Source organism: Nerophis ophidion, linkage group LG01 (genome assembly GCF_033978795.1).
Source record: "Nerophis ophidion isolate RoL-2023_Sa linkage group LG01, RoL_Noph_v1.0, whole genome shotgun sequence".
NCBI lineage: Eukaryota > Metazoa > Chordata > Actinopteri > Syngnathiformes > Syngnathidae > Nerophis > Nerophis ophidion.
This window is the reverse complement of record NC_084611.1, coordinates 51924093-51946638: the sequence shown is the minus strand read 5'-3', so window position 1 is coordinate 51946638 and position 22546 is coordinate 51924093. Positions and strand designations below refer to the sequence as shown.

The 22546-nt window shown below is 40.6% G+C and overlaps 1 protein-coding gene across 1 annotated transcript in view; it reads right to left on the bottom strand.

Annotated features, from left to right (window-relative positions):
* Nucleotides 1–21478, bottom strand: part of ptpn9b (protein tyrosine phosphatase non-receptor type 9b) — a 35303-nt gene extending 13825 nt beyond the window's left edge. The window contains exons 1-10 of the mRNA XM_061906882.1: nucleotides 21354–21478; nucleotides 18700–18843; nucleotides 12163–12252; nucleotides 11914–12038; nucleotides 11722–11827; nucleotides 11547–11657; nucleotides 9176–10050; nucleotides 2056–2152; nucleotides 1907–1976; nucleotides 1724–1802 (exon numbers count right to left, since the gene is read on the bottom strand). Of these exons, the coding sequence (XP_061762866.1) occupies nucleotides 1724–1802; nucleotides 1907–1976; nucleotides 2056–2152; nucleotides 9176–10050; nucleotides 11547–11657; nucleotides 11722–11827; nucleotides 11914–12038; nucleotides 12163–12252; nucleotides 18700–18843; nucleotides 21354–21386 (1730 nt within the window). The 5' untranslated portion in view covers nucleotides 21387–21478. The remainder of the gene's footprint in view (nucleotides 1–1723; nucleotides 1803–1906; nucleotides 1977–2055; nucleotides 2153–9175; nucleotides 10051–11546; nucleotides 11658–11721; nucleotides 11828–11913; nucleotides 12039–12162; nucleotides 12253–18699; nucleotides 18844–21353) is intronic.
* Between the last annotated feature and the right edge of the window lie 1068 nt (nucleotides 21479–22546).

Below are 22546 nucleotides of genomic sequence, written 5' to 3'. Positions count from 1 at the left end.
TTATGCAGATTTAAAAGAAAAATATAGCAAATCAAATCAAATACAGTTTTTATTATTTTGCATGGTTTCCTATAACTCATGGACTTTTGTAAAAAAAACAAAAAAATTGTGTATGCAAATACTAATATTTCTACAAATGAGCTTTCAGAGTAGAATATTTGAGGTTGGGATTTACAGCCTTGAATAGGTCAGTAAATCATGACATTGATTTGGTTACAGGAGACAGAAAATATTTTTACAGTGCCTAATGCGTCAGAATGAGAGAGAAAGCATGCAGCACTGAGCTGGGTGTGAGTTCACACAAGTCTTTCACAAATGACCTCACCCTAACCCCCATTTACGCTCATCAAAGCTCAGAGAATTATGCTCAGATGTCTGGTTCTATCTGGTGGTTACGGGACACAAATTACATCACACAATATTTGTTTTGCCAATTGGCAAGAGTGATATTTATTCCGTTTTCATGGAAAAGGAATGGTAAACAAAGAATTAGATTCTGTTAAAAATAGCAATTATACCGGCAGTCGAGTTCAAAAGATATATATACTAGAGCAGTGTTTTTCAACCACTAATGTGCGGCGAAATACAGCCTGGTGTGCCGTGGGAGATGATCTAAATTCACCAATTTGGGCTAAAAATATTTTTTGCCAACAAGTAATTATAGTCTGCAAATGATGTGTTGTTGTTGAGTGTCGGTGCTGTCTAGAGCTCGGCAGAGTAACCATGTAATACTCTTCCATATCAGTAGGTGGCAGCAAGTAAGTAATTGCTTTGTAGATGTGGGACACAGCGGGAGGCAGTGTGCAGGTAAAAAGGTGTCTAATGCTTAAACCAAAAATAAACAAAAGATGAGTGCCCCTAAGAAAACGCATTGAAGCTTAGAGAAGGAAATTCAGAACTAAACTAAAACTGAACTGGCTACAAAGTAAACAAAGCAGAATGCTGGACGACAGCAAAGACTTACTGTGGAGCAAAGACGGCGTCCACAAAGTACATCCGAACATGACATGACAATCAACAATGTCCCCACAAAGAAGGATAAAAACAATGGAAATATTCTTGATTGCTAAAACAAAGTAGATGCAGGAAATATTGCTCGAACCTGCTACAGGAAAATACCAAAAATCTAGGAGAGCAAGACAAGAACTAAAACACTACATAGGTGACAGGTGGTGACAGTACACTTACTTTTAGACAAGACTTATATTAATGCATGGTTGGTTATGGTTTAAAGTCATATCCAAAAATTGCGAAAGCAACTTTTTACTGTCACTGAGTTTCGTTTTTTAGTGATTTCTGCTGGTGGTGTGCCTCCGGATTTTTTCAATGCAGAAAATATGTGCCTTGGCTCAAAAAAGGTTGAAAAACACTATACTGGAGATCAACAGATTATCGGTGCAGATTTTTTGCTGTTTTCCTGTGTCTAGTGTTTTATTAATAATTTATTAAAGTATTTCTGATTCTGATTTTTGAATAATTTTTACTGCAAATGAATATTGACCTCCTTGACTACTAACAATCCTTATCGGTCCTTAAAAGAAACATATCGGTCGATCCCAAGTGTCTACTTATGTTTCTATATCCTAACGTTGCAATTAAAAACACAACGCAATTTTAAAACAGACCGCTTATCTTCAAACTGAACGGTCATATCACATAAGCAAATCCATGTCATGGCTATTTTGAGCCCAACGCAGTGAACAAGTGTTAAAAGAAAACGTACCTGGTTGTCATTACAATAATAAGAACCATCTGCTCCCACACCATGCGCCAAAAGTCTCCGAATGTTTTGGGCAGAGGACCTGAGGCAAAAACACTGTCAGTTTCTGAAATCGGGCTGAGCCAGCAAGCGATTGCACTGCAGAACGTCATTAAGCTAATGACGAGTAGAATCTGTGGCACTCACCCTGAGTAGCGATGTACGCCTTTCTCCTCTTGTAGCCGTCCATGAAACTGGCATTGATGTAATCCGAGGTCTGAGGGACACAGCAGCGGAAGGGTGGGTAAGGTGCTTGCTTGGCAGTGAATCACTTGCTTGGACAGATTTATCATTACCTCGTCCTCGTTGTCACGGAGCTCGCAGAGACGCACTCTGGACTGATCGAGGCAGAGAACATCGCTGTACCGGTTCTTCAGCTGATTGGACAGTTTCCTGAGCAGGAAGATACAAATAAGTGAATAAACATCAGCTGTCAACCGCTGGTGGCACTCAAGTGTACGGTACACAGAATGAGGAATATCAGAAACATGAGCAGCGAACTTAAAATGTCCAATTGAAAATAGTGAGTTATAATGGGTCTGAGATCATGAAGAAAGTTGCCCCAAAAAGTACAATGGGACCTCGATATTCAAGTGCTTCTTTACATCCTGTACACACCAACGCGGCCATTTCCAACATGTTCGAAGCTTCTGACAAGTTTATTTCCACAACTGTTGTACCTTGCGCCGCTCAGAGGTGTGCGAGTCTGTCTTAGAGATCACTTTGTGTGATCAGAAACGCTTTTAATGTGTCCAAACTCTGTCTTGCCGTATTGCGTCGGGTTGTTGGACAACCACTGATGTAGCATTTTATCGACGTTGTTTGCTTGTAGCTTGCAGCGCCTTCCTTTTGACGATTTTAAAAACACGCCGCAGCGGACCTTTATTACAGCGAAGGAGAAGGCATTACCGGGACACAAGCAGATGAAGGATCGCCTCACAGCGCCAGCTTGTCCTAACGTGAAACCACTATTAGTTTTTCACTCATATATTGTTAAACAATGCAACAAATAGGGCTGGGCGATATATCACGGGTTTGTCTCTGTGCGATATAGAAAATGACTATCGTGATATTCGTGTATACATCGTCACGCAGTTAATTTTAGCTGCTGGCATTAAACTGCATGCGTTTCCCACTCTTTCTTGTCTCCTTCTCAGAGACTTAAAACAAGCGCACCTTCTTACATACAGTATGTCACGTGTGCAACGTCACATGCTCCCGCAGAGCAGAGTTAGCGACATGGTAACGTTAGCTGTAATGCTAGCGATGAGGTGCAGGTGGTAATACGAGAGAGAGTAGGTGAGACTCTGGTAACAAATGGAGGAAGAATTAATTCCCAAGAAAAACAGCACGGGATCAATCGTCCGGCGGTGGTTTGGCTTCAAGCGGGAAGATGACGAGCAAGTATGCGGCAAAACTATAGCTACAAAAAGTAGCAGCACTGCCAATGTAGCATCATTTGAAAAGTCACCCACGAGAGCAGGGGTCGGGAACCTTTTTGGCTGAGGGAGCCAAATATTTTAAAAGTGTTTACGTGAGAGCCATATAATATTCATTTTTAAAACTGAATACAACTAAATAGGAGCATTTTTAAGTTAGACCAACATTTATAGAGTATAATAAGTATGTTATTCTTTTTAATAACATTGTTATTCTGAAGCTAACCAACAATAAATATAGTACTTCTTACTATTAATGCGACTTCTTGAACAGGTGCGGTAGAAACCGGATGGATGGATTAAAATGCATGAGAATGTTTTATATTTTGAACGTTATTTTTGACACAGTGATTACCAGTGGAATTATTCATTACTTACCGTGTTAAGCAATGTCAGCTAAGATTTATCTGAGAGCCACATGCAGTCATCAAAAGAGCCACATCTGGCTCTAGAGCCATAGGTTCCCTACCGGTGCACTAGAGAATAAGGAGTGCTTGAAATGCCGCATGTCAACATCTCCATTCGGTGCCACACCAACAAAATGACGAAGCAACCATTTCCAGATCAACACCGTATGAAAAAAATAGTCAACAACAGAAGGAGATAACGTCCGCAGGAACCGACCACATAGCGAAGGACATACACTATTTGATTTCCTATTATGCAGCTAATTTTTATTTGACACTTATTGAAATATCTTGAGTAACATCATGCACAAAAATGCCCTTTATTTGTTTTAAACTATTGTAGTGGCATTCTGTACAAAAAGTGCACTAATAGCTTGGTTTAAAACGTCTCTGATAATCTTGCACTTTCTGTTTTGAAATGACATGAATGTTTGTGCCACTGCTTAATAACTCTTTAATAAATACACTTTTGGTCAATTGACTTAGTTGTGATTTCCCTCTCTGCATGAAACTTTAAAAGTAGCAAATATTAATGCAGTATGAAGAAGAATGTTTTAATGTAGACACATAGAATCATCATACTGCTGTGTTTATATGCATCAAGTGTTCATTCAAGGCTAAGGCAAAATATGAAAATATATATGGTGTATCGTGACATGGCCTAAAAATATCGAGATATTGATAAAAGGCCATATCGTCCAGCCCTAGCCACAAATATTCTCAAACAAGGTAAAAATTATATTCCTTTTTTGTTTTTTGAGGCGCACTGACATGTGGGTGTGTGTTCTCAGTGCTGACATTTAAAGGCCTGCTGAAACCCACTACTACCGACCACACAGTCTGATAGTTTATATATCAATGATGAAATATTAACATTGCAACACATGCCAATATGGCCTTTTTAGTTTACTAAATTGCAATTTTAAATTTCCCGCTAAGTGTCCTGTTGAAAACGTCACGGTATGATGACGCGTGCGTTTGACGTCTCGGGTTGTAGCAGACATTATTTTCCAGCCCGATCCAAGCTATAAGTAGTTTGCTTTAATCGCAAAATTACACAGTATTCTGGACATCTGTGTTGCTGAATCTTTTGCAATTTGTTCGATTAATAATGGAGAAGTCAAAGTAGAAAGATGGAGGTGGGAAGCTTTTAGCCTTTAGCCAAACAAACACAGCCGGTGTTTCCTTGTTTAAAATTCCCGAAGGTGAAGCTTTACTATGGAACAGAGCGGTCAAGCGAACATGGATCCCGACCACATGTCAACCGGCAGTTTTCGGTGAGAAAATTGTGGTAATAAATCGGCTCTTACCGGAGACATCAGCGGAGCTTCCGTCCTGCTGCAGCTGCGTGACTTTCCTCAGAGACACTCACGGTCAACACACCCGTGGCCACACCCCTCCGACTTTCAGGTACTATTCAATCTCACTAAAACACTAGCAACACAATAGACAGATAAGGGATTTTCCAGAATTATCCTAGTAAATGTGTCTAATAACATCTGAATCGCTTCCATTGCAATCGCCTTTTTTTCCCCCCCTTTTTTTCTAGTCCTTCACTCTAAATTTCCTCATCCACGAATCTTTCATCCTTGCTCAAATTAATGGGGAAATTGTCGCTTTCTCGGTCCGAATAGCTCTTGCTGCTGGAGGCTATGATTATAAACAATGTGAGGATGTGAAGAGCCCTACAACCCGTGACGTCACGCGCACATCGTCTGCCTACTTCCGGTAAAGAAAAGGCTTTTTTATTAGCGACCAAAAGTTGCAAAATGTATCGTCAATGTTCTCTACTAAATCCTTTCAGCAAAAATATGGCAATATCGCGAAATGATCAAGTATGGCACATAGAATGGACCTGCTATCCCCGTTTAAATAATAAAATCTCATTTCAGTAGGCCTTTAAGCTTTCTCCAATGTTGTGTTGTTTGGATACAAAAAATTGATTGTTGAGCTGTTACTCCCTTGTTATGTTAGTTTAATAAAGCTATATACACAATATATATGTACACACGGTAGGGCTGGGCGATATTGGCTTAAATTAATATCTCGATATTTTTATGGCATATCGCGATATATATCTCGATATTTTGCCTTAGCCTTGAATGAACATTTGATGCATATAATCACTGCAGTATGAATGTTCTATGTGTCTACATTAAAACATTCTTCTTCAAACTGGATTAATATATGCTTTTTTTAAACTTTCATGAAGAGAGGGAAATCACAACTAAGTCAATTTACCAAAACTGTATTTGTTAAATACTCTTCAATCTCTCGCGGGTGACTTTTTAAAGGTCTAATGAAATTAACTTTTCTTATTTAAACGGGGATACAGTTGTGATTAAAATTATTCAACCCCCACACAATGTTGGTGTTTTAGCAAGTTGGAAATTTATTCCGTATTTTGTTTATAGTCATATCAAATAAAGATGCATTAAATAGGCAAATGCAACTTGAATTACAACATTATATTTTGTAACACACCAAACAGTGTCATTTCTCTTAATATCTCATTGACAAAATTATTCAACTCCTTGAAGATCATAACTCTTAAGAACAGAATTTCAATAATGTATTTTCAATCAGGTGTTGAAAACACCTGTAGATGTGATTAGAACCATAACGAGCAACAATTAAACTGATTGAAAAAGACTGACACTCAGCTTCTTGTAGATGGTCAATGGTGTATTTGCAACATGGTGAAGTCCAGGGAGTGGTCAAAGAAGTCAAGAGAGGAGGTAATTTCTCTTCATAAGAAAGGATATGGATATAGGAAAATAGCAAAGACATTACACATTCCAAGAGACACAGTTGGGAGCATAATTTGCAAGTTTAAAGTTAAAGGCACAGTGGAAACACTACCTGGGCGTGGTAGAAAGAGGATGATGTGTGCGTACAGTGGTGAAAAACCCCCGGGTAACAGCTGAGGAACTACAACAGGACATTGCAGGGGGGGAACGCAGGTATCGTCCCAGACAATAAGGCGCGCACTACGAGATGAAGGCTTCCATGCCAGAACTAACAGGCGCACCCCACTTCTGACTACCAGGCACAAGGAAAATAGACTCCAGTATGCCAAAAATCATCTGGACAAACCCAAAAGGTTTTGGGAAACTGTTCTATGGAGTGATGAGACAAAACTGGAACTCTTTGGGCCTATGAATCAACGTTATGTCTGGAGGAGAAAAAAATGAAGCTTACAAAGAGAAGAACACCTTGCCTACTGCTAAGCATGGTGGGGGGGTCATTCATGCTCTGGGGCTGTTTCGCTGCCTCAGGTACCGGGAATCTCCAGCACGTTCAAGGCATTATGAATTGTATTTCCTACCAGGATATATTAGCTGCAAATGTCATGAAGTCAGTGACGAAGCTGAGGCTTGGAAGACGTTGGACCTTCCAACAGGACAACGATCCCAAGCATACCTCCAAATCAACATCACAGTGGTTGCAGGAGAAGGGCTGGAAGACTCTGGAGTGGCCTTCACAGTCGCCAGACCTAAATCCTATAGAAAACCTGTGGTGCGACTTGAAGAAGGCAGTTGCAGCACGCAAGCCCAAGAATATGAATGAACTGGAGACCTTTGCCCAAGAGGAATGGGCTAAAATACCTGTAGATCGTTGCAAGAAGCTTGTGTCCGGTTATGTATCACGTTTGAAGGATGTAATTACTGCCAAAGGGTGTTCTACTAAGTACTAATGATGCATGCAGCTAGGGGGTTGAATCATTTTGTCAATGAGATATTAAGAAAAATGTCCTTTTTTGGTATTTTGTAAAATAAGGTGTTACAATTTAAGTTGCATTTGTCTATTTGACACATCTTTATTTGATATGACTATAAACAAAATACGGAATAAATGTCCAACTAGCTAAAACACCAAAATTGTGTGGGGGTTGAATAATTTTGATCACAACTGTGGCAGGTCCATTTTATGTGTCATACTTGATAATTTGGCGATATTGCCATATTTTTGCATCGACGATAAAGTTTGCAACTTTTGGTCGCTAATAAACAAGCCTTGCCTTTACCGGAAGTAGCAGACGATGTGCGTGTGACGTCACGGGTTGTAGGGCTCCTCACATTGTTTACAATCATAGCCAGCAGCAAGCTAGAGCTATTCGGACAGAGAAAGCGACAATTTCCCCATTAATTTGAGCGAGGATAAAAGATTTGTGGATGAGGAAATTTAGAGTGAAGGACTAGAAAGAAAAGAAAAAAAGAAAAAAAAAAGTAAAAAAAAAAAAATAGGCGATTGTAGTGGGAACAATTCAGATGTTATTAGACACATTTCCTCGGGTAATTCTGGAAAATCCCTTATCTGCCTATTGTTGTGACAATCATTGGTACTTTAACTTTAACTTTAGTGAGATTATACAGTACCTAAAGTCGGAGAGGTGTGGCCACGGGTGTGTTGACGCCAGAGTCTCTGAGGAAGTCACGCGCTGCAGCAGGACGAAGCTCCGCTAGTGTCTCCGGTAAGACCACAATTTTCTCACCGAAAACTGCCGGTTGACATGTGGTCGGGATACATGTTCGCTTGACCGCTCTGGTCCATAATAAAGCTTCACATTCGGGAATTTTAAACAAGGAAACACCGTGTGTTTGTGTGGCCAAAGGCTAAAAGCTTCCAACCTCCATCTTTCTACTTTGACTTCTCCATTATTAATTGAACAAATTGCAAAAGATTCAGCAACACAGATGTCCAGAATACTGTGTAATTATGCGATTAAAGCAGACTACTTATAGCTTGGATTGGGCTGGAAAATAATGACCGCTACAACCCGAGACGTCAAACCACGCGTCATCATATGAGTCATCATACCGTGACGTTTTCAACACGATACTTAGCGGGAAATTTAAAATTGCAATTTAGTAAACTGAAAAGGCCATATTGGCATGTGTTGCAATGTTAATATTTCATCGATATATAAACTATCAGACTGCGTGGTCGGTAGTAGTGGGTTTCAGTAGGCCTTTAAATGAAAGAACAAATTAGTAGTTCTGCTACCTTTTGTAGCAACACTTCTGCTGCATACTTTGCATATTGCTGTTGTCTGCTGAATATCTTCCCGCTTGAAGCCAAACCGCCAGATGATGGCGGCATTAATTGTTCTTCCTCCATTTGTGATCAGTTTTTCGCACCTTCTCTCTCTTGTAATGTCACTCGCACCGCTCCGCTTGCACAACCTGCCTCAGATAACGTTAGCCATGCTGCTACCTCTCTGCTCGGCGAGGGCGTATGACGCTACACGCGCGACAGTATGTGACGTATGTAAGGTGGGCTTATTTTACGTCTCTTTGAGAAGGAGAGACAACAAAGAGTGGGAAGAGCCTGTAGTGTAATGCCAGCAGCTAAAAGCAACTGCGTGAGAACGTATATTCGAATATTACTGTATAGTCATTTTCTATATCGCACAGAGGCAAACCGGCGATATATTGTTTATAGCGATATATCGCCCAGCCCTAACACACGGCAAGGTTTCCCCCAACTTGCAAATATACATGTGGCGATTACATAACTTGCATTATTGTTGATGATCTACCCAGGCCTAGTTTAACAAAATATCTTACTTGGAGTAGTCAAAGGTGCCAGCTGGCGGCTCCTTGCGGATCTCTTCATATTCCTGATAGACCCCTCTCTTCTTCATCCTCTTTACGTGCTGCACCAGCTCCTGCACTGTCATTCCCCCTTGTTCGGGCATGTGAATGGACTCCTCCATGAAGCAGTCCTCATCGGGGCCCCAAGACGAGGCCAGGGGTTGGGACTGTGAAGTGGGCTGGTGGGGTGGTCGAGGCAAAGATTTTTGGGGCAACGGCGGGATTCCCTCATCTCCCTCGCCCTCCTCATCCACCTCCTTTATATCCTCATTCAGATGTCTATGGTCATAGTCTGTGGTTGTGCCACATGCTGTGTCGTTGTCGTCGCCTTTGTGAGAGAGGGGGGTGTCAGGCGGCGTGTCTGACTGGGGCGGTGCTTGGTGGCCACGACCGTTCATGTTAGAATTCGGGCTCATGTTGGCTCCGCTCACAGCCGATCCGTTCCAGTGTTTGTGGTTCCCCTGTAGCCTGTTGGCTGCAGGGCTGTGCAGAGGACGTCCTCCAGTCCTGCCTTCATCATCACCGCAGGGGTTGCGTGAGTTGGCGTTGTTATCGCCGTAGCAATTAGAGTTCGCCACGGCTAGCTCGGAGCCCAGCTGCGTATTCGAATGGGTGTGTGACAGTGTAGCACCTATGCTCGGGTCGCCACAGTCCTGGCTGTAAGAGCGCAGGAGACTTCCCACGCAGTCGTGGGGGTCATGTACGTGCGTGTCCCCCTCGACTGTGTTTGCGTTGACGCAGGACTGGATCCAGGCCACGTGGCTGCACTGCGAGGTCCCGCCGAGGTTTTCCGGGAGGGAGGAGACTGGGATATGAGTGGCCAGCTCTGAAGCCTTCACGGTGCAAACCTGGCAGATGGAAAACATTTTTAGTTGATTGACGGGAGAAGAGATCCCAATCTTTTCTACATCGTAGCGATCGACCGATAATCAGCACCGATATTTGGCACTTTGACTTATATCAGTCTCTCTTCTTTCTTTTTTTTTTTGCAACTACACAACAGAGCTTTATCGGCATATACAATATATACACATAAAGGTCGGGTCGATATATTGACCTACAAATCATTGCCAATAAACCATCTTATTGACATAACCAAGTTATACACTGATGTAATAATACATAATGCATGTATATATCCTTTCAAATTCAATAAATGTGTATTTCTCGTGTATTTTAACATTGTGTAATTGGAATGAAAATGCTTAAATATCCAAGTTAAACAAAACATATTTAGTCTGTTTGCAAAGTTTTGCACTTCAATAAAAATAATAACCAAAAGCAAAAAAATATATTGCGGGTATGGGGGGACTCAAATATACACAATCATAACTGGAGATGTCTAGTAGAATTGGACTGCCGATATTATCGGCCGATAAATGCTCTAAAATGTCAAATCGGAAATTATCGGTATCAGTTTCATAATTATCGGTTTCAAAAAGTAAAATGTATGACTTTTTAAAACGCCGCTGTGTTCACAGACGTGGGGAGAAGTACAGAGCGCCAATACACCTTAAAAGGCACTGCCTTTGCGTGCCGGCCCAGTCACATAATATCTACGGCTTTTCACACACACAAGTGAATGCAAGCCATACTTGGTCAACAACCATACAGGTCACACTGAGGGTAGGCATATAAACAACTCTCATAGTTTCTGTAACAGCCTGAAAGAAAGTCAGGCAGCTTGATAAATGTCTCAACTATAAACTACATGAAGGAGCCAAGGATTTTCACAATAATTCAGGGTTCCTCAAGAGAAAACCTTACAATGTAATAAATCCATAACCAGCTATAAGATTGAGTCAGTTATTGTGATGTAGAGAAATGTTTTTTTTAACCAATTTTCCTCAGGAAATGTTCGATATTTTGAAATGCAAATGTTGATGCTCCTCTTAGACACATAATTATTTTTATTTTATTTTATTTTTAACTTAAAGTCTAGTCCAGCTGTTTACTGACATATACTATTGATGTTTTTACTGCAAATGACTATAGGCTCCATGGGTTGATTGGCAACACTAAATTGGCCCTAGTGTGTGAATGTGAGTGTGAATGTTGTCTGTCTATCTGTGTTGGCCCCGCGATGAGATGGCGACTTGTCCAGGGTGTATACGCCTTTTGCCCGAATGCAACTGAGATAGGCTCCAGCGACCCCCCCGCGGGACAAGCGGTAGAAGATGGATGGATGGATGACTATTGGCTCCAAATTTGGGTTATCGTACTCCTTGACTACTAACAATAGGTATCAGCCTATTAAAAAAAAAAAAAGAAAAAAAAAGTGTTTTAGGCCTAAAAAAACATTTCAGACGATCTCTAAAACATAATGTTCTGAAAACAGACAAACCCGTTCTCTCAGTTTTTCCCGCACAAAGAGGCGCAGCACCGCAAACGGTGCTCGGAACCAAAGAGGCGATGATACGATGAAGACACACTTTAGACGAGCAGGGAACGCCCCCTGGAAGAAGCAAATAGTAAGTATGAGTAAGCAGTCTTATAATAAATACCCTAATATTATGAACCTTGAGCAGATTGAGGATCTTCACACAGAGCTCGTAGTCAAAATTCCCATAGCTGGAGTTGGTCATGTCATAGATAAATATGAGTCCATCTCTCTGGGTTTGAACACTGGCAAGAAAAACAAAGACCATTAGGAAATGAGCAAGAGGTGGAAGACTTCATCCGCATAAAAGCCGAGTCAACGGGCGCATCACCTCTCTATGGCTTTATCCAGCTGATATATGATGGCCTGCAGCACCGCTTTGTGCGTGGTTAGGTCTGGCCGATGGAGGCGAGCTGTAAAAAGAGCCAGGGCGGCACCATTTGCGTCACGTCCAGGCTGGAGGAAACACGTCACCGTTGGTAATGAGAAGCCAATCACGCACGCGTAATATACAAATAGAATCCAACACCAACCGGAGGTAGACAGTTGAAAAACTGATATTCAGGTCTGCACTACTCACCAGTACTGTGAATTTTCCATCGAGCAGCTCAGAGCGGAGGGGCTCCTCGTCTGGATTGATATTGATGATCCCCTCTTTGAGTCTTGTGTTCTGAGGGAACGAGCGAGTCTTTGGTGAGCGGTACGTCGTAAAACCAACATTTACTACACTACTCACACAGCCGCAGAAAAAAAAAAAAAAAAAAAAGAGCAGCGTCAAGTAGAGATGTGCGATAATATCGGGCTGCCCATATTATCGGCCGATAAATGGTTTAAAATGTAATATCGGAAATTATCGGTTTCAAAAAGTAAAATCTATGACTTTTTAAAATGCCGCTGTACGTAGTGGTACACGGACGTAGGGAAAAGTACAGAGCGCCAGTAAACCTTAAAGGAACTGCCTTTGCGTGCCGACCCCATCACATAATACCTACGGCTTTTCACACACACAAGTGAATGCAATTCATACTTTGTCAACAGCCATACAGGTCACACTGAGAGGGTGGCCGTATAAACAACTTTAACACTATTACAAATATGCGCCACACCATGAAGCCACACAAAACAAAAATGACACACATTTCGGGAGAACATCCGCACTGTAACACAATATAAACACAACAGAACAAATATCCAGAACCCCTTGCAGCACTAAGTCTTCCGGGACACTACAATATACACCCCACGCTACCCCATACTTGCCAACCTTGAGACTTCCGAATTCGAGAGATGGAGGTCGGGGTGGGTGGAAGAACCTGATAAAGGCTGGGGGCGTGCCTGAAAGACACTGCCTTTAAGGCACGCCCCCAATATTGTTGACCGGGTGGAAATCGGGAGAAATTTGGGAGAATGGCTGACCTGGGAGATTTTCGGGAGGGGCACTGAAATTTGTGAGTCCCAAGGGAAAATCGGGAGAGTTGGCAAGTATGCGCGGACCCCCAAACCCCGCCCACCTCAACCTCCTCAAGCTCTCTCAGGGAGAGCTAGGAGTGTAACGGTACGTGTATTTGTATTGAACCGATTCGGTAAGGGGGTTTCGTTTCGGTTCGGAGGTGTACCGAACGACACGGACATATTAAGTAGCACACGTTTTTTAAACAATGCACACCGAGGCACTAGTGGTGCAACGGCTCAACATTGATCCGTTCGGATCAATATCTTCGGTTCGGCACACACGTGATCCGCGGTCCGATTTATGAAAAAAAAAAAAAAAAAGTTGTTCACACAGCGTGGTAATGGCGAGCGGAGTAACGGAGGAACTTGAACGTCCCGTGCCATTTAATCGGTGTGTTTATAGGTGCAGACTCCATTGTGCAAAACGAGGGTTTTAAATACATGCTAAAAGTGCTGCAGCCACATTGCGACATCCCGTCGCGCACCAACTTCAACGATAAGATTGTGCCAGATTTTTATGAGCAAGAGAAGAAAAAAGTTGTGGACGAACTATCCCGAGCGTCATTTGTTGCGCTCACGACAGAAGGGTGGAGGTCCAGGGGAACTATGTGACCGTAAGCGCTCATTTCATCACAGCAGAGTGGGAGATGAGAAGATACGCCCCCTCTACGAGAGTCACCTTGTGCAGGTACTGACACAAGCAGTGGAGGAAAGGAGAAATCCCTTTTTATGTGGCACTCACTGTTTTTCATTAATTATGTTAAAAAGAAGATATTATGCCTTGTGCAATTGAACTAGATTTTATATATTTCAATTTAATAATTTAAAAGTGTTACAAAAAAAACGGCAAAACTTTTGTTTATTTGTCTTGTCTTCTTTTTTTTTTTTTTTTTGCTGATCCGAAAAAAAAAATGATCCAATCTGTGAGTTCTTTGATCCGTTGCACCCCTACAAAGCACCATGAATTGATTTACGTGGACCCCGACTTCAAACAGGTTGAAATACTTATTGGGGTGTTACCATTTAGTGGTCAATTGTACGGAATATATACTGTACTGTGCAATCTACTAATAAAAGTTTCAATCAATCAAAAAGTCAACAACACACGGCATGCTAGCAACGACTGGGCTATGATAGACTGACCATACCTCCTCTTTTCACCGGACATGTCCTCTTTTGCGGGGCTGTACGAGTGGAGTTTCTTAAATGCCTCAAATGTCCGGCATTTTAAGTGTATTTTCAATGTAGGTTCAAGGTTAAGAAGGGGTTCAAAACAAGACAATTTGTGCACACAGCAGCATTTGTGAGGGAGGGACAGAGACAGACAAAGCGAGAGAGTTATGACAAACATGCATGCGTCACCAGGCTCTGATTTAATTTTTTTAAATCTATAGCAGGGGTGTCAAAAGTGTGCCCTGGAGGCCATTTGCGGCACACACCTAATGTTTTAAAGGCCCATGGCACATTCTAAAAATACTATTAAAATAAACAAAAACAGAAACAAAAGTGAAATAAGAAAGCTTAAAGGCTAAATGTAATTTAGAAAAAGTTGCAATGTTGTCTAATTAAACAGAGCAGTTTTTTTTCTTTCAAACTGTCATTGCTCAAAACATAATATTAAATCAAAATCAATGTTATTATGAATTATTGACCTATCCAAGTTTCCGATTACTTCACATCAAAATATTTTTGGTGGAAGATTTAGCAAATTTGTTAAATAAATAATCAAAACATGTATATTTTGTTTTTTTCTTACTGTACCGAAAATTAACCAAAACGTGACCTCTGAAACGAGGTACGTACCGAACCAAATTCCAAGCTGCTGTTTTGAGTTATGTTAAAAAAAAAAAAAATGTATTTTGTGACTTCAATAACAAATATGGCAGTGCATGTTGGCATTTTTTCCATAACTTGAGTTAATTTATTTTGGAAAACCTTGTTACATTGTTAAATGCATCCAGCAGGGACATCACAACAAAATGAGGCTCAATAATTTGTTAATTCCACGACTGTATATATCGGTATTGGTTGATATTGGAATCGCTAATTAAGAGTTGGACAATATCGGAATATCAGCAAAAAAGGCATTATCGGACATCTCTAGCATCAAGTCATGTCGATTAAAAAAATATATTATGATACAGTTATGATACAGTTCCAAAGTGTAAACCATGATCTGGCTTGTGTTTCCACCTATCGTAAGTGGATTAGCAAAACACGTCACATCTTGGAGAGGGAGGCAAAGTGCTGAAACGCACGGTTTTCATTTGCCCGGTGCATCATGTTATGAAAGCCTCCACAGCACAAATCATGTGGTGAGTTTTTGTCATTTGCCTGAAGCTATTTCTGAGACTTTTTACTGTCACTTCTGCATCCAAAGGCAGTGTTTCCCCTACCATTGCATTAGGGATGGGGGTGGACCACAAGAATGTCAAGTTCATTTTGTCTACATAGTGCTAACAGATCCGTTTATAGTGACATGAAAACTTCATATCACGGATGTTGCCACCTAAATTGTCAATTATCATCATAAAGGTAGTATCGTTGAATGTCCTCAAAATGTACTCATGCACACTTATAACCAAGTTGTATCTAAAAGAATTAAAGGCAATAAATAACCAGCCACACAATGCACTTTTTTGGCAAAATAAATATGGCGATATGAATATTAATATTGTTCATTGTTTAAATATGTTAATTGTCTTCTGTTTTGTAAGACCAAAAAAAAAGTGTTTGTTAATGATGTTAGGTGCGTCATGTGACGTCACACAAATTGACTTCCTGTTGTCATATTGCTTAGAGTATCGATCATCTCTCTGTCCGAGAAAGCACATCCTGTAGGTTTAATGATCACAGTTTAATATCTTAGTTGCTCCGACAGTAATGTGTTTGTACAAGTTGAAAATGGGGGATGGGGAAATACTGTGTCTCTTGTTTTCATGTTCGCACTTAAGCTAGTTAGCTCAGGCTTGCTTCTTCAGTAAATGAGCAGTGTTACCGCTCCATGAGTTCATCAAAGTTTTATCAATCCATTCATGATCATTTTAACTTAAACCGGTTTTAGTTACTTTAGGAAGTTTCTCATTATACCGTTTATCGTTACATCCCTAGCACCCATCATCCAGGAGTGAAATTGACTGATATCACTACCGATCACATGCATTAGCGGTACATTTTTAATGAATTTACAGTGAGCGCAACTGACAGTGTAACAATATCAACACAACATTTGAACTACTTCCTTATTTTCTTTTATCATATGCAGTGGTTCGAGCAAAAAAAAAGTTAATAGCACACAATATTTAAAAAAACAAAAAACTACAATCTATATTTTTTCAAATAATTTAGTTTTTTGCCCTTATTGTCCACTGGTGTCAGGTAATTTATTCCTCGATTTTGTAAATGTGAACAAAAACAAACAAAAAAACTATTTTAATCAAACATACCGATCCAATCACCCTAGTATTGATCATGTACTGATAGTACCCATGGTAAAATGTGTTCCATTTTGTCCACTAGCGACGCTGAGATCATTAGTCATGCGTTCGTTACGTCTCGTCTTGATTACTGTAACGTATCATTTTCGGGTCTCCCTATGTCTCGCATTAAAAGATTACAGTTGGTACAAAATGCGGCTGCTAGACTTTTGACAAGAACAAGAAAGTTTGATCATATTACGCATATACTGTATATACACCTTAAAATATATATATATATATATATATATATATATATATATATATATATATATATATATATATATATATATATATACAGTGGGGCAAAAAAGTATTTAGTCAGCCACCGATTGTGCAAGTTTTCCATCTTAAAATGATGACAGAGGTCTGTAATTTTCATCATAGGTACACTTCCACTGTGAGAGACAGAATGTGAAAAAAAATCCAGGAATTCACATTGTAGGAATTTTAAATAATTTATTTGTAAATTATGGTGGAAAATAAGTATTTGGTCACTTCAAACAATGATGATTTCTGGCTCTCACAGACCTGTAACTTCTTCTTTAAGAAGCTCTTCTGTCCTCCACTCGTTACCTGTATTAATGGCACTTGTTTGAACTCGTTATCTGTATAAAAGACACCTGTCCACAGCCTCAAACAGTCAGACTCCAAACTCCACTATGGCCAAGACCAAAGAGCTGTCGAAGGACACCAGAAAAAGCATTGTAGACCTGCACCAGACTGGGAAGAGTGAATCTACAACAGGCAAGCAGCTTGGTGTGAAAAAATCAACTGTGGGAGCAATTATCCACTGATATTCTCCCTCGATCTGGGGCTCCACGCAAGATCTCATCCCGTGGAGTCAAAATGATTATGAGAACGGTGAGCAAAAATCCCACAACCACACAAGGGGACCTGGTGAATGACCTGCAGAGAGCTGGGACCAAAGTAACAAAGGTTACCATCAGTAACACACTATGCCGACAGGGAATCAAATCCTGCAGTGCCAGACGGGTCCCCCTGCTTAAGCCAGTGCCTGTCCAGGCCCGTCTAAAGTTTGCCAGAGAGCACATGGATGATACAGCAGAGGATTGGGAGAATGTTATGTGGTCAGATGAAACCAAAATAGAACTTTTTGGTATAAACTCAACTCGTCGTGTTTGGAGGAAGAAGAATACTGAGTTGCACCCCAAGAACACCACACCTACAGTGAAGCATGGGGGTGGAAACTTCATGCTTTGGGGCTGTTTTTCTGCTAAGGGGACAGAACGATTGATCATTGTTAAGGAAAGAATGAATGGGGCCATGTATAGTGAGATTTTGAGCCAAAACCTCCTTCCATCAGTGAGAGCTTTGAATGGTTGACCAAATACTTATTTTCCACTATAATTTACAAATAAATTCTTTAAAATTCCTACATTGTGAATTCCTGCATTTTTTTTTCACATTCTGTTTCTCACAGTTTAAGTGTATCTATGATGAAAATTACAGACCTCTGTCATCATTTTAAGTGGGAGAACTTGCACAATCGGTGGCTGACTAAATACTTTTTGGCCCCATTGTATATTTTATATATATATATATATATATATATATATATATATACTGGCACAGTAAGTCATTAATTTGAGTTAGTCATTATTTTGTCTTAGTAAGTCAATATTTACTAAGTCAAAATAATGACATACAGACTGTTTTGTTTTTACTTTACGGAAAAAATGTGTCTGCCTGTCCCGAGCAATGTCCCCTTCCCTCTGGAGAGACACCAGCTTAACTAACAAATATTCTGGGGGAAACACTGACGTCATAGCGCAAATCTCTACCGTGGACAAATTTACACTATTTCTATACATAACGTGTACAACGCACAGCCATATTTAAGTTACTAAGAAATGCAGTTTGTTTATTTATTTATATGCAGTTTATAGAGATACAGATATTGCTGCTAGCCAGCCCCCTGTTGGCCGGGAGATCCAAAAAATAAAACAATGTCAGCAAGAAGGGATCGTTGTCGATCGATGTTTGTGATTGACATTGAAAGGCATTTTATGGCCATGGCGATCACGTAGTTTTTTTACGAAAATCAAACGATATGGCTGATCCAGTAGCACGTCACCAATTATAACATAGGTAACTTTATAATATTTTTTCATATCAATACATATATTCGCATCAATTCAATAGACAAAAAAAAAGGACACGTGTACCTTGTACGCTTGGAGGAGGTCGATGGCACGAGAGACGTCAAACTTGCGGGCCATGAGAAACTTGACAGCTGTGGGCCGGGAGACGAGCGCGGCGCAGTGAGGCTGCTCTCTGAGACGCACCTCACTCAGGAACTCCTCCACAGCCTGGCAGGAGACAAAGATATAAAAAATGATGAGATTAAAAACAAAAATAGCATAACCCAATGCCTGGAAAATTATGTTGGTAATATCATATTTATATTTAAGATCAACAGACTGTTAACCATGCCAATGAGAATACATCCATGTGTTCCTGCTGGGTTGACCTGGCCAGGATCTTCAGCTCTCACTGGATCCATTCGCAGCTGAGTGTGAAGCGACTGGGACGAAAATCGTCACTTTCCAAGTCCGAGTCCATGGTTCTCACCCGGAATAGGGTGCAGTGTCATCCGCGGGTTGGGGAGGAGATCCTGCCCCCCCAAAAAATCGATACATTGCCTAAGCCTAGTTTGAATGTAAACATGCTGCTATTTTCACTCTACATTGATCAAAAAAAGGACGCATTAAAATGGCAATAGCAAACAGCATGTTTGGACACAAAAAAGTGTGCAGCATTAGCTCAGGTTTTTAACGACGGATTATGAAGTTATCTTACAAGCGACTAAAAAAAAAAAGATAAAAAGATAAATCCTGGGCTCCTTGTTAGTGTGTGCTGCTGTTTGACAATATATACTACAGGTTCCCTCCGGGTACTCCGGCTTCCTTCCGCCTCCAAAAAAAACCCCCAAAAAACATGCACCTGGGGATAGGTTGATTGGCAACACTAAATGATCCCTAGTGTGTGAATGTCAGTGTGGATGTTGTCTGTCTATCTGTGTTGGCCCTGCGATGTACATTTGCACATTTTCACCTTGGTCCATTTGGGCAGCACTGCTTTAGACATTTTTACCATTTCAAATAAAATCCCTACCCCGATTTTAGAGTGATGTGTTGTACGCGACTAAAAACAAAACTGTACAGTCACACACGCGAGGCTGCGCTGAAAAACAGGAAACTACCCGAGGAAAGATAAACAGTTTTAAAAGGGGAACTGCACTTTCTTTGGAATTTTGCTTATCATTCACAATCCTTATGTTCGACCAGAACGCTTATGTTTTCCCATTTTATGCATTTCAAAGTCAGCTAACAACTAGAGTACACTATTGTGTCCTAAAGCCCTCTAAAAAACATCCACAAAACCGCCAACTTTTTTTAATATCACCAAGTATTAGAGATATAAGTGCAAATGCAGACAAACAGAGAGCTAACTAACTAGCTTATGCTGCTATATTGATATGTTGAGCTGCTGCATTGCCTCTGAGTTGGTAAAAGTCAATTCTTGGGTTTTTAAAATCATGCCTTTCACTCACCTGGATAGTACAGTGGGGCAAAAAAGTATATAGTCAAACACCGATTGTGAAAGTTCTCCCACTTAAAATGATGACAGAGGTCTGTAATTTTCATCATAGGTACACTTCAACTGTGAGAGACAGAATGTGAAAAAAAATGCAGGAATTCACATTGAAGGAATTTTAAAGAATTTATTTGTAAATTATAGTGGAAAATAAGTATTTGGTCAACCATTCAAAGCTCTCACTGATGGGAGGTTTTAAATAAATAATAAATGGGTTGTACTTGTATAGCGCTTTTCTACCTTCAAGGTACTCAAAGCGCTTTGACACTACTTCCACATTTACCCATTCACACACACATTCACACACTTATGGAGGGAGCTGCCATGCAAGGCGCCAACCAGCACCCATCAGGAGCAAGGGTGAAGTATCTTGCTCAGGACACAACGGACGTGACGAGGTTGGTACTAGGTGGGATTTGAACCAGGGCACCTCGGGTTGCGCACGGCCACTCTCCCACTGCGCCACGCCGTTTTGGCTCAAAATCTCATGATACATGGCCCCATTCATTCTTTCCTTAACACGGATCCATCAACCAGCCCCAAAGTATGATGTTTCCACCCCCAAGCTTCACAGTAGGTTTGGTGTTCTTGGGATGCAACTCGGTATTCTTCTTCCTCCAAACAAGACGAGTTGAGTTTATACCAAAAAGTTCTATTTTGGTTTCATGTGACCACATGACATTCTCCCAATCCTCTGCTGTATCATCCTGAACATCATAATGGCAGCTACACATTCCATCATAAAGATCTAAAAAAATTATTTGGGACTGTCCGGCGGGTCAGATTGAAAAGCTTAACGGGCCACATGTGGCCCCCACCCTTAATTTGCCCTGGGTTGGGCTAGATGCTAACTTGCATGTGGTAGCTAAATGCTAACGATAGCCACTCATCAACGTTGGTAGACACGCTTACAAATCGAGGTGTTTATGAGTAAATATGGAGGACATAAGTGAGATTATCTGGATTTATTCGGTTGAGGGGGGTTTAACAAGTGCTATTAGCATGATTACACGCTGGGTTAACTGTCCCTGGCTTGTTTTAGCCAAGCGCCGTTATGCTAAAGGCACACGGAGGTCCCTAGGAGGGTCCGAGTGGGACCACGCCGACTTATTCATCACCTAATATTTTTACGGCAAGGTTAGGGACTAAATGAATGGCCACAAGACGATAGAGAGAGGATAAAAAAAAAACAAGATAAAAACGTTGGTTAAGACGCGCTTACCAGGTGCTCCTGAGCTGTCAGGGCTTCCGCCATCTTGACGCCTCGGCAGCCACTTCGCGACGGCCACGCCCACACACCTCTCGCTCACGCCCTTGTCCAAGGCCCCGGTCCATACACACTCCAGCTAATGTCATTTCATTTCAATTTTTTTTCATTTATTTCCTGTGCATTTTTGATCAATAGACCAGTGTTTTTCAACCACTGTTCCACCATACTTGCCTACAGGGGCGCTGCTAGGGATTTTGGGCCCCATGAAAAGAATCTTTACAGGGCCCCCAACACATAATTTCATATAATTTCATCATCATTAGGGGCCTCTCGGGGCCCCCCTCCATCATGGGCCCCTAGAATTTCTTCTCCTTTACCCCCCCCCCCCCCCCCCCCCCACCCTTTTCGGCGCCCCTGCTTGCCAACCTTGAGACCTCCAATTTCGGGATGTGGGGGCCGGGGGGCGTGGTTGGGGGTGGAGAGGGGGCGTGGTTGGGGCGGGCGGGGGCGTGGCTAACAGGGGAGGAGTATACTAACAGCTAGATTTACCAAGTCAAGTATTTCATTCATATATATATATATATATATATAATATATATATATATATGTTTTTTTTATTTATATATATATATATATATATTTTATAGATATATATATATATATATATATAGATAGATATATATATGAAATACTTCAATCAATCAATCAATCAATGTTTACTTATATAGCCCTAAATCACAAGTGTCTCAAAGGGCTGCACAAGCCACAACGACATCCTCGGCTCAGATCCCACACTAGATACTTGACTTGATTTATTCTATTATTTATATATATATATATATATATATATATATATATATATATATACATATATATATATATATATAATAAAATAAATCAAGTCAAGTATTTCTTATATATATAATATATATATATATGTAATTATATATATATGTATATATATATATATATATATATATATATATATATATATATATATATTCCGTATTTCCTTGAATTGCCGCAGGGCTTAATAGTATGCGCCTGCCTTAAATTACTGCAACAAAACACATATTTATACACCTATGCTTGAGAAGGAACAAGATGAAGACAATCATATAATTCCTGCCCCCTTCAACATAATAAGTAGTTAATGGATAGCCCAGATTCACAAGTATATCAGTAGATGGCAGCCGGTAGCTAAT